Source organism: Oncorhynchus tshawytscha, linkage group LG03, assembly GCF_018296145.1.
Source record: "Oncorhynchus tshawytscha isolate Ot180627B linkage group LG03, Otsh_v2.0, whole genome shotgun sequence".
NCBI classification, from domain to species: Eukaryota; Metazoa; Chordata; class Actinopteri; order Salmoniformes; family Salmonidae; genus Oncorhynchus; species Oncorhynchus tshawytscha.
In genome coordinates, this window is record NC_056431.1 from 27,521,619 (window position 1) to 27,534,897 (window position 13,279).

General features: G+C 43.6%; 1 protein-coding gene across 3 annotated transcripts in view; it reads left to right on the plus strand.

Annotated features, from left to right (window-relative positions):
• Positions 1-384: 384 nt before the first annotated feature.
• LOC112232463 (ER membrane protein complex subunit 2-like) overlaps positions 385-13,279 on the plus strand; it is a 64,165-nt gene continuing 51,270 nt past the window's right edge. For 2 of the 3 annotated variants that reach the window (XR_006081705.1, XM_042313459.1), the window contains exons 1-2: positions 386-541; positions 4,569-4,682. Coding sequence is in view for 2 of the 3 variants with exons in the window: in XM_042313459.1 (XP_042169393.1) it covers positions 406-541; positions 4,569-4,682 (250 nt within the window). In the remaining variant the exon portion in view is untranslated. Of the gene's footprint in view, positions 542-4,568; positions 4,683-13,279 lie in introns of all 3 variants that reach the window. The other variant, XM_042313466.1, reaches the window with a different exon arrangement.

Consider the following 13,279-nt stretch of genomic DNA (forward strand, 5'->3'; position numbering starts at 1 on the left):
CAAGCCATGCTAAAAGTAACATTTTGTCCTTACCTCTCTTACCATTCCCGTTAATCATAAATTATTTGACTTCCATGAATCTTCTCATGTCAATAAAAATCGACAGTTTACGCACCACCACTCAATCATAATTTAATGAAAATAGTCTGGGTAGCCATTTGATTAGGTGTTCAGGAGTCTTATGGCTTGGGGGTAGAAGCTGTTTAGAAGCCTCTTGGACCTCGACTTGATGCTCCCGGTACCGCTGGAGTCTTTGACCATTTGTATTACACTCATATTAATAGCAGGAGAAAAAACTACGGAAGCAGCAGAAATATTTAAGTCCATAGAAATGAACAAAAGACATTGAACATGTCTCAAAAACATGCTTGACTATTGTCGAGCTTGTCGAGAGCTTGTCGACTGATGGTCACTTGTGGTGACACTACTCGGTGCTCAAAAGGGTCAGCAGAGACAAACCACACCCAGTTCAATGACGTTAAACCTGTGCTGCCAAGAGCGATGGCGTCGGTGTCAGAAATGTACGACGTAACCTGGGAAGGTAAACACAGACGATTAAACGTTGTAATGTACTGTATGACCGAAGGTGTGTTGCTAAATCCTTGTCTAATTCGACGTAGTGGATTTTAGCCGTCGTTCGGCGGATGTAGCTGCGTATGTGCCATCTCATCACGCCAGACTTGTTCGCTAGCTAATTCGGCTGGCTAACACGAGATAGCCACTTAGCTAGCACATTATTTCTGCCTGGATTTCTTATTTCGAAGTTAGCTAGCTAACGTTAAGAATTGATTAATCTGTTTTTGTTGTCATAGCTAACAGTCCACAGCAAGTGTGAGTTTGTAAGGATACACAGCAGGCTAAACTAGCTAGCCAGTTTAAGTACCTTACGCCTGTCATCTGATTATAACTAAGTTAGCTAGCAGTCTGTTGTCGTTCTGCCTCTAGCTGGCTTGCTAAAATACACGGTCTTGCAATGGAACCTACTAATAGGCAGGGAAACCCCGTTTAGGTGATTTCTTGTCTAACATCAAAATAAATCACAACACGTTTTTGGTCTCAACAGTTAACTGATTAGTTTTGTACAATACCATTGGCCGTTAATGTTGTAAATGTAATTGAATTACTAAAACTGACATTTTAAAAGGATGCTGTTTCCTGTTGACAAGACATTGATAAGTAGCACAATGCCAAAATACCGTTTTAAAGTGTCCAAATCAGAAAGTATTCAGACCTTTTGCACATTTTGTTATGTTACAGCTTTATTCTGAAATTGATAAAACAAAACAAATTCCTCGGCAATCTACACTCAATACCCCATAATGACAAAGTGAAAACACGTTTAGAAATGTTAGTAAATCTAAAAATAAAAGAAATACCTTATTTACATAAGTATTCAGACCCTTTGCTATGAGACTCGAAATTGAGCTCAGGTGCATCCTGTGTCCATTGATCAGCCTTGATGTTAATACAACTTGGAGTCCACCTGTGGTAAATTCAATTGATTGGACATGATTTGGAAAGGCACACACCTGTCAATATAAGGTTCACAGTTGACAGTGCATGTCAGAGCAAAAACCATGCCAATTGTCCATAGAGCTCTGAGACAGGATTGTGTCGAGGTACAGATCTGGGTAAGGGTACCAAAAAATGCCAGGGAGGTGATCCAGAACCCAATGGTCACTCTGACAGAGCTCTAGAGTTCCTCTGTGGAGATGAGAGAATCTTCCAGAAGGACAACCATCTCTGCAGCACTCCACCAATCAGGCCTTTATAGTAGAGTGCCTAGATAGATGGAAGCCACTCCTCAGTAAAAGGCACATGACAGCCCGCTTGGAGTTTGCCAGAAGGCTCCTAAAGGACTCTCAGACCATGAGAAACAAGATTCTCTGGTCTGATGAAACCAATATTGAACTCTTTGGCATGAATGCCAAGCGTCATGTCTGGAGGAAAGCTGGCACCATCTCTATGGTGAAGCATGGTGGTGGAAGCATCATGCTTTGGGGATGTTTTGCAGCGGCAGAAACTGGGAGACTAGTCAGGATCTAGGCAAAGATGAACGTAGCAAAGTACAGAGAGATCCTTGATGAAAATCTGCTCCAAAGCGCTCAGGACCTCAGAATGGGGCGACGGTTTACCTTCCAACAAGACAACAACCCTAAGCACACAGCCATGCAACACTTTTTGTTTATCACATCCATCGATAACACTTAAATAAATAGAATAGGGGTCAAACATTTGGGGTAACTGCATTCTAAGACCTGCGACCCCCGGCGCATATGACAAAATCAATAGTACAAACCCAAAGATTTTGATCTGTTTTAAGCAATTGATCTTGTGTCATCGTGTTGGCTATAGACATTCTGAGGTAAAAATGGATGACATCCTGATGACTACCTCATCTCTGTACCCCACATATGTAATTATCTTACAGATTCAACCACAAAGTCCAGGGAGGTTTCCCAATGCCTCGCAAAGAACGGGACCTATTGATTGATGGGTAAAACGAGAAAAAAGCAGACATTGAATATCTTTTGAGCATGGTGAATTTATTACACTTCTGAATCGTGTATCAGTACACCCAGTCACTACAAAGACACAGGCATCCTTCCTAACTCAGTTCCTGGAGAGAAAGGAAACCGCTCACCGTGAGGCAAGTGGTGACTTTTTAAAACAGAGTTTAATGGCTGTGAAAGAACACTGAGGATGGATCAACAACATTGTAATTACTCCACAATACTAAGCTAATTGACAGACTGAAAAGGAAGCCTGTACAGAATCAAATTATTCCAAAACATGCATCCTGTTTTCAACAAGGCACTAAAGTTATACTGCAAAACTTTTGGCAAAGCAATTAAGTTCTTGTCCTGAATATGAAGTGTTATGTTTGAGGCAAATCCAATACAACAGATTACTGAGTACCACTCTCCATACTTTCAAGCATAGTGGTGGCTGCATCATGTTATGGGTGTTAAAGAAACAGAATGGAGCTTAAGCACAGGCAAAATCTAAGGCCAAATATGTGACCGATCGCCTCGATTCGGTCTTATGTAGCAAAATTTGAAATAGTGTTTTTTACATTGACTAAAGTAGACTCAGAGCTAGAAAATTGTATATCATACACTGCAGTTGAGGAACAATGGGAAAGTTCTTCTGCTTTGAAAGTTGATAAACTTGTAAACCCACTTTTGAGAAAATGGTCCTTGAATGTTTTGGTACACCTTCTGGTGAGGTCTTTACACCCATTCAGCATCGTTCACACCCTCTTAAGCCTTAGCCCCACCCATCTCTTTAAGGATTCACATGTGAGGCCATGTGGTAAACACCAAAATCAGAGTTTATTTGTCACATGCATAGGATACATAAGGCGTAAATGGTACAGTGAAGTGGGTTAACTTTATACATGGATGAACGCTTCACGGCAGACTGGAACCATTTATCTAAGTTTTGTTTGTAGCTACATCTTGGGTGTGTTCGGAAATTCAATATGGAGTGCCAGAGTGACCTCTAGGCGTTCGTAAATTCAGAGCGTTGTCAGATTGTCCGTTTGTAAATTCAGAGGGTTTGTTCAGTAGGGTTGGTCCGAGCGTTCTGTCCTTACAACGGCAGTCAAGCACCCAAGCTAACATCGACTACTTCCGGACACAAATGAGAGAGAATCTCACTCTGACAATTTTACTCGCCCTAGCAGACCTGGTTAGGCTGTTTTCATGTTATCCAGAGCGTTGGTGACTAACTATGCTGCTGGCAACACTTCAATTGTTTTTTTAGGAAGGTTTACTTATTCCGGCAATATTCAACGAGTGTTGAGCGTTCGTAAATTCATCAGTTATTCTGTTGGAGTACATAGCCAGAGTGAGTTTACGAGCACACCCCTTGTCTGGCCAGCGTTGTGTCAAGTCACTCCGGTTCACACTGACTGTGGCGTGTGCAGGAAGTAGCCCATTACTTTATCCAACTGATCTGTCGATAGCGCCTGCTAAATTGGGGTCATCAATGATGTTGAGAAAAGTAGCAAAACTTTTGTAGTTCTCGATGGCTAATGTTATATCTTTCAAAAACGTTGCGGTAGAAAGGACTGTCATCACATACTGAACAGCTCACGTTTTAGACAGACGCATGCTACATGGCAGACCAATCCAAACTCCTCTCCTGTCCAGCCCATCCATTATCTCAGCCAAACTAATTGTACAATCCAGGTGTGCAAAGCTCTAGAGACTTACCCAGAAAGACTCACACCTGTAATTGCTGCCAAATTCTAATATGTATTGACTCAGGGGGTTGAATACCTATGTAATCAAGATATATTAGTGTTAGACAAATGACAAATCCATTTTAATTCCACACAACAAAATGTGGAGAAAGGGGTGTGAACACTTTCTGAAGGCACTGTATGTCAGGAACCAGTAGGTAGCCCAGATTTTAGAGAGTTGGACCAGTAACCAGAAAAAGTGTGCACTGAACTGCCTACTCGATTAGAGGGCTGCTGGTTCAGGATCATTACCATCCACTACTGTTGTGCTATTTAGCAAGTTTTGATAATTGGAATGTTTTGATAATTGTGTTCACAGAAATGAGAGACAAGCTGCGGAAGTGGAGGGAGGATAACCACAGAAACAGTGAGCAAATCGTGGATGTTGGTGAAGAATTGATAAATGAGCATGCATCCAAACTTGGAGATGACAGTAAGTACATATGTATTAAATCAAGATTCACATCAGACCAATTTCTAGTGCTGCTGTAGTAGGCAGAATCTGTTTGTACACAATGATCCACAACACTAGCCATCCATCACAAAATGTTCGGGAGCCAAGGACTTGATTTGTCAATTTGGTTTCATTCTTGATTTAAGAAAAAGTAGCATTATAATATGAAGGATGTCAACTTTGAGGCTAGACATTTTGGTGATGGAGGTGTATCGTGTTTTCAGGCATCAAAGATATACACAAAGCCAACATTTACAGTTGGGCAGCATGTTCCATTTTGACTACATTTAGTGGCAGAAGGGGACATTAATTAATATACTGCATTCTCAGTCAGGCAGAAAACATGAAAATACTCCAATCTAGATTTTATATGGACTGCTATGGTTTGTAGTTTCTCTGCAACATGATTGCTAGAACAGGTTGTGTGTAACAGGTTAAAGGAAATATTCATAGCCTGTTATACATTAAAAAGTATTAGTAAGTTCATAGTATGTGAGGATCTTTAAACATCTAAGGTTAAGAAGATGCATTCAGTATTAGTTGATAGAGATTGATAACATTCATATAATTGTGTTAAAGTTAAAATCTGTCAAAGGGTACGAATTGTGAGAGTAATGTGTAAACGTTATATTGATTACTTTATTTTGTGGTGCCTAAAAGTGTTCATCTGTCATCTACGAAATGCTCTTAATCTATGAGCCGGAGATTGATTGCTCTGGTCTCCACCCATATTCCTGGGGAAAATCGCAGTCTTTTCTCATTGAACTAAACGTTGAATTGAGAATACAACACCGTATCACTCTCGTGATTATTTCTCCCCTGTTTTCAGGGGCGTAACATGTGCAGTAGGCCTATGACTGATTTGGTCTTGTCACAGTTCTCTGCTCATGAAAGCAAGGAAGGGCATCAATCTCTTAGAAAATGACTGGTTCTCCCAATGGTGAATTAATTCAGTGTGGAATCAAGGAGTACCGACTTCCTTTGTACAGGCATATAATAACAGGGAACCAACCTGCGCACATAAGGATACCGCTGGAGATATGATTAGGCCTGTGTTATGCTGCGAAGACATTGAATACATGTTACTTAGAAGGAGAGCGACCATACACTTGTTAACACCTTCCTGTTCAGTTTACACCTTTTTCACTGGTAGTTCAATGGGAGACTGTCCACTCAAGCGGTCATATAATGTATGCATCGTTTTTGATTGGTCAAAAAAAGAGTCCCAACATTTAACAAGGCACACCGTTTAATTGAATAGCATTCCGGGTGAAGCTGGTTGAGAGAATGCCAAGAGTGTGCAAAGCTGTCATCAAGGCAAAGGGTGGTTACTTTGAAGAATCTAAAATATATAATATATTTTGATTTGTTTAACACTTTTTTTGGTTTCTACATGATTCCATATGTTGTTATTTCATAGTTTTGATGTCTTCACTATTATTCTACAATGTAGAAAATACAAAAAATAAAGAAAAACCTTGAATGAGTAGGTGTGTCCAAACTTTTGACTGGTACTATACATACAACATGCATACATACAGTGCCTTTGGAAAGTATTCAGTATTCAGTATTCAGTATTTCCACTTTTTTTTTTTACCTCATCAATCTACATACAATACCGCATAATGACAAAGGAAAAACTGTTTTTTCACATTTTTGGCTGATTTATTAAAAACTGAAATACCACATTTACATAAGTATTCAGACCCTTCACTCAGTACTTTGAAGCACCTTTGGCAGCGATTACAGCATCAAGTCTTTTTGGTTATGACGCTACAAGCTTGCCACACCTGTATTTGTGGAGTTTCTCCTATTCTTCTCTGCAGATCCTCTCAAGCTCTGTCAGGTCTTTCCAGAAATGTTTAATCAGGGTTCAAGTCTGGGCTCTGGTTGGGCCACTCAAGGACATTCAGAGACTTGTCCCGAAGCCACTCCTGCATTGTTTTGGATGTGTTCTTAGGGTTGTTGTCCTGTTGGAAGGTGAACCTTCGCCCCAGTCTGAGGTCCTGAGCGCTCTCTGTACTTTGCTCCGTTCATCTTTCCCTCGATCCTGACTAGTCCCTGCCAGGTTTCCTCCAGACGTGATGCTTAGCATTCAGGCCAAAGACTTCAATCTTGGTTTCATCAGATCAGAGAATCTTGTTTCTCATGGTCTGAGAGTCTTTAGGTGCCTTTTGGCAAATTCCAAGCGAGCTGTCATGTGCCTTTTACTGAGGACTGGCTTCCTCCTGGCCACTCTACCATAAAGGTCTGATTGGTAGAATGCTGCAGAGATGGTTGACTTTTTGCAAAGTTCTCCCATCTCCACAGAGGGACTCTGGAGCTCTGTCAGAGAGACCAGCCATGGGTGGGCCAGGCCAAGCCAATCGGCCTGAGTTTTTCCCCACAAAAGGGCTTTATTACAGACAGAAATACTCCTCAACAACCCCACCCCCCCCTCAGACGATCCTGCAGGTAAATACGTCCGATGATGAGGTCATGGGCTGGCGTGGTTACATGCGGTTGTGAGGCCGGTAGGACGAACTCCCTCAACTTGAGACATCTGTGGCATTGTGTGACAAAACTGCACATTTTAGAGTGACCTTTTATTTTCCCCAAGCACAAGGTGCACCTGTGTAATGATATTGCTGTTCAATCTGCTTCTCGATATGCCACACCTGTCAGGTGGATGAATTATCTTGGTAAAGGAGAAATGTTTACTAACAGGGACATAAACACATTTGAAGAAATAAGCTTTTGTCTGTATGGAACATTTCTGGGAGATTTTATTTCAGCTCATGAAACTTTACATGTTTTGTGTTTATATATGTTCAGTATATTTATATTTGTTTTATGGCTTAGGGGTAGAAGCTGTTCAGGGTCCTGTTGGTTCCAGACTTGGTGCATCAGTACTGCTTGCTGTGCGGTAATATAGAATCTCTGGAATCTTGGACAATTTTTAGGGCTTTCCACTTACACCACCTGGTATAGAGGTCCTGGATGGCAGTGAGCTCAGTTCCAGTGATGTACTGGGTCATACCCTCTGTACTGCTTTGCGATCGGATGACAAGCAGTTGCCATACCAAGCTGTGATGCAGCCAGTCAAGATGCTCTCAATGGTGCAGCTGTAGAACTTTATGAATATCTTTTCAGCCTCCTGAGGGGGAAGAGGCGTAGTCCTGCCCTGTTCACGACTGTGTTGGTTTGTGTGGACCATGATAGACCCTTAGTGATGTGGACACAGAGGAACTTTAAGCTCTCGACCCGCTCCGCTACAGCACCATCGATGTGAATGGTGGTGTGGTCGGCCCTCCATTTCCTTTAGTCCATGATCAGCTCCTTTGTCTTGCGGCTGTTGAGGGAGAGGTTTTTGTCCTGGCACCACACTGCCAGGTGTCTGACCTCCCTATAGGCTGTCTTGTCGTCGGTGATCAGGCCTGCCACTGTTTTCATTGACGGTGTTGGAGTCGTGCACTTCTTCTTGTAACACTTTTTAGAGCAGGGGTAACGTGTCTTGCTCTGGCACTTTGGGTTCCTAGTACTCGCCTCGGAAACCTGACACTGCCGCCCCCCCATATATTTTTAACCTCAGTTTCAACATACTCTCCTGCAACAAGCCTCACCCATTGTGGTATGAATCTGCTATGTTCTATACTTTAGAACCAGAAACCCCAACAGCAGCTAGCCAGCTAACTAGCTAGTAGTCAGTAAGCCACTGCTAGCGGTCATCAGCTAACCTTAGCCCGGTCAACTCCTGCCAGTCTGCACAGTGCGATTCAACCCAGAGCATACCAGACTGCCTTTTTTTTCTCCACATCTCCGGTTTCCTACCGCAAGCACTGAAACTTTTCACCTGGATCATCGCAGCTAGCTAGCTGCTATCTGAGTGGCTATCCCCTTGCTCTAACATCTCTGTCCCGAAGCAAGCACCAGTGAGCCTGCAACTAGCCCCGTGCTAGGCCAATCTCCTGGTTAGCTGAAGAGGTCCGTCAGCCACTCCTTGGGCTACAATACATATTTTGCCAATTGGCCTGGACCCCTTTTACATCCAACACGCAGCCCCGCCAATTCCATCACGACTGGTCTACCGACGTAATCCGCCCGAGGGGTTTCAACAGGCTCCTCCGTTGCGACGTCCCCTGAAGACCCATCCGCTAGCTGCGGCCCGCTAGCTGTCTAGAGCATATCGTACTGTTAGCTGAAGCCATTTCTTGGGCTACAATACCTATTTTGCCAATTGACCTGGACCTTTTTACTGCCTACACGGAGCCCTGCCGATCCAACAATTCTAGTGTGCCAACAGACTTCTTCCATCGCGACGTCCCCCTAAGGCCCTTCTGCTAGCCCCAGCCTGCTAGCTGTCTGAATCGCCATGTCTCCAACTCGCCGAGCTTCCCACTGGTCCCTATGATCACTCGGCTACGCATGCCTGTCTCGTCCATTGCTGTTTTGGTTAGTGATTATTGTCTTATTTCACTGTAGAGCCTCCAGCCCTGCTCAATATGCCTTAGCTAGCCCTTTTGTTTCACCTCCCACACGTAGTGACCTCACCTGGTCTAAATAGCCTGGTCTCATAGCCTTTAGCCGTACCCTTAACCTACTTCTCCTCTGGTGATGTAGAGGTTAATCCAGGACCCGCAGTGCCTAGCTCCACTCCTACTCCCCAGGCACTCTCATTTGTTGACTTCTGTAACTGTAAAAGCCTTGGTTTCATGCATGTTAACATTAGAAGCCTCCTCCCTAAGTTTGTTTTACTCACTGCTTTGCTTAGGAAGGCCACCGAAAATCCTGAAATTTCCATCCCTAACTATAACATTTTCCGACAAGATAGAACTGCCAAAGGGGGCGGAGTTAACTTGCAGAGTTCTGTCATACTATCCAGGTCTGTGCCCAAACAATTCGAGCTTCTGCTTCTAAAAATTGACCTTTCCAGAAACAAGTCTCTCACCGTTGCTGCTTGTTATAGACTGTGCCCTGGACACCATATGCTGTGCCCTGGACACCGTATGCTGTGCCCTGGACACCGTATGCTGTGCCCTGGACACCGTATGCTGTGCCCTGGACACCGTATGCTGTGCCCTGGACACCGTATGCTGTGCCCTGGACACCGTATGCTGTGCCCTGGACACCGTATGCTGTGCCCTGGACACCGTATGCTGTGCCCTGGACACCGTATGCTGTGCCCTGGACACCGTATGCTGTGCCCTGGACACCATATGTGAATTTATTGCCCCCCCATCTATCTTCAGAGCTCATACTGTTAGGTGACCTAAACTGGGACATGCTTAACACCCCGGCCGTTATACTATCCAAGCTAGATGCCCTCAATCTCATACAAATTATCAATGAACCTTCCAAGTACAACCCCAAATCTGTAAACACGGGCACCCTTAAATAAGCATGCCCATTTAAAAAAATATAGAACCAGGAACAAATATAGCCCTTGGTTCACTCCAGACCTGACTGCCCTTGACCAGCACAAAAACATTCTGTGGCGTACTGCATTAGCATCGAATAGCCCCCGTGATATGCAACTTTTCAGGGAAGTTAGGAACCAATATACACAGGCAGGAAAGCAAAGGCTAGCTTTTTCAAACAGAAATTTGCATCCTGTAGCACAATCTCCAAAAAGTTCTGGGACATGGTGAATAAGAGAACCTCCTCCCAGCTGCCCACTGCACTGAGGCTAGTAAACACTGTCACCACCGATAAATCCACGATAATTGAGAATTTTTCCACGGCTAGCCATGCTTTCCACCTGGCTACCCATACCCCGGTCAACAGCCCTGCACCCCCCACAGCAACTTGCCCAAACCTCCCCCATTTCTCCTTCACCCAAATCCAGATAGCTGATGTTCTAAAAGAGTTGCAAAATCTGGACCCCTACAAATCAGCTGGGCTAGACAATCTGGACCCTCTCTTTCTAAAGTTATCCACTGCAATTGTTGCAACCCCTATTACTAGCCTGTTTAACCTCTCTTTTGTATGGTCTGAGATCCCCAAAGATTGGAAAGCTGCTGCGGTCATCCCCCTCTTCAAATGGGGAGACACTCTAGACCAAACTGTTACAGACCAATATCTATTCTACCCTGCCTTTCTAAGGTCTTCGAAAGCCAACTTAACAAACAGATCCCCAACCATTTCGAATCCCACCGTACCTTCTCCGCTATGCAATCTGGTTTCAGAGCTGGTCATGGGTGCACCTCAGCCACGCTCAAGGTCCTAAATTATATCATAACCGCCATCAATAAAAGACAATACTGTGCAGCCGTATTCATCGACCTGGCAAAGGCTTTCAACTCTGTCACTCACCACATTCTTATTGGCAGACTCAACAGCCTTGGTTTCTCAAATGACTGCCTCGCCTGGTTCACTAACTACTTCTCAGACAGAGTTCAGTGTGTCAAATCGGGCCTGTTGTCCGGACCTCTGGCAGTCTCTATGGGGGTGCCACAGGTTTCAATTCTCGGGCTGTCTCTTTTCTCTGTATACATCAATGATGTCGCTCTTGCTGCTGGAGATTCTCTGATCCACCTCTATGCAGACGACACCATTCTGTATACTTCTGGCCTTTCTTTAGACACTGTTAACTAACCTCCGGACGAGCTTCACTGCCATAAAACTCTCCTTCCGTGGCCTCCAACTGCTCTTACATGCAAGTAAAACTAAATGTCTTCAACCGATCGCTGCCTGCACCTGCCCTCCCGTCCAGCATCACTACTCTGGACGGTTCTGACTTAGAATATGTGGATAGCTACAAATACCTAGGTGTCTGGTTAGACTGTAAACTCTCCTTCAAGACTCACATTAAGCATCTCCAATCCAAAATTAAATCTAGAATCGGCTTCCTATTTCGCAACAAAGCCTCCTTCACTCATGCTGCCAAACATACCCTCGTAAAACTGACTATCCTCCCGATCCTTCGGCGATATCATTTACAAAATAGCCTCCAACACTCTACTCAGAAAATTGGATGCAGTCTATCACCGTGCCATCAGTTTTGTCACCAAAGCCCCATATACTACCCAACACTGCGACCTGTACGCTCTCGTTGGCTGGCCCTCGCTTCATACTCATCGCCAAACCCACTGGCTCCAGGTCATCTACAAGTCCCTGCTGGGTAAAGCCCTGCCTTATCTCAGCTCACTGGTTACCATAGCAGCATCCACCCATAGCACGCGCTCCAGCAGGTATATTTCACTGTTTACCACCAAAGCCTATTCCTCCTTTGGCCGCCTTTCCTTCCAATTCTCTGCTGCCAATGACTGGAACGAATTGCAAAAATCACTTAAGCTGGAGACTCATATCTCCCTCACTAACTTTAAGCATCAGCTGTCAGAGCAGCTCACAGATCATTGCACTTGTACATAGCCCATCCAACTACCTCATCCCCATATTGTTTTTTTTTTCTCCTTTGCACCCCAGTATCTACTTGCACATTCATCTTCTGTACATCTATCACTCCAGTGTTTAATTGCTAAATTGTAATTGCTTCGCCACTACGGCCTATTTATTGCCTTACCTCCCTAATCTTACCTCATTTGCGCACACTGTATATAGATTTTTTTTCTATTGTGTTATTGACTGCGTTTTGTTTATTTGATGTGCAACACTGTTGTTGTTTGCGTCGCACTGCTAGGCTTTATCTTGGCCAGGATACAGTTGTAAATGAGAACTTGTTCTCACCTGGCCTACCTGGTTAAATAAAGGTGAAATATAATTTAAAAAAAATTTAAAGTCACATACAGTTGCAAGGAAAAGTATGTGAACCCTTTGGAATTACCTGAATTTCTGCATAAATTGGTCATACAATCTGATCTTATCTTCATTTAAGTCACAACAATAGACAAACACAGTCTGCTTAAACTAATAACACACGAACAGTTATGTTGTCATGTCTTTATTGAACACACCGTGTAAACATTCACAGTGCAGGGTGGGAAAAGTATGTGAACCCTTAGATTTAATAACAGGTTGACCCTCCTTTGTCAGCAGTAACCTCAACCAAACATTTTCTGTAGTTGCAGATCAGACTTGCACAACGGTCATTCCTCTTTACAAAATTGTTTCAGTTCAGCAATATTCTTGGGATGTCTGGTGTGAACCGCTCTCTTGAGGTCATGCCACAATATCTCAAACGGGTTGAGGTCAGGACTCTGACTGGGCCACTCTAGAAGGCATATTTTCTTCTTTTGAAGCCATTCTGTTGTTTTACTAATGTGTTTTGTGTTGTTGTACTGTTGCATCACCCAACTTCTGTTGAGCGTTAATTGGAGGACAGATAGCCTTTATTTTTATTTTTTTGTCGATGATAGCTAGCTGTCCAGGCCCTGAGGCAGCAAATCAGCCCCAAACCATGATGCTCCCTCCACCATGGTGTGCTGTGCCTTTTTTTTTCATACATAGTGTTGTGTTCCCTCCAAACAATTCTACTTTAGTTTCATCTGTCCAGAGAATATGTAGCCAGTAGCACTGTGGAACATCCATGTGCACTTTTGCGAACTTCAGATGTGCAGCAATGTTTTTTATTTTTGGACAGCAGTGGCTTCTTCTGTGGTGTCCTTCCATGAAACCATTCTTGTTTAGTGTTTTAGGTA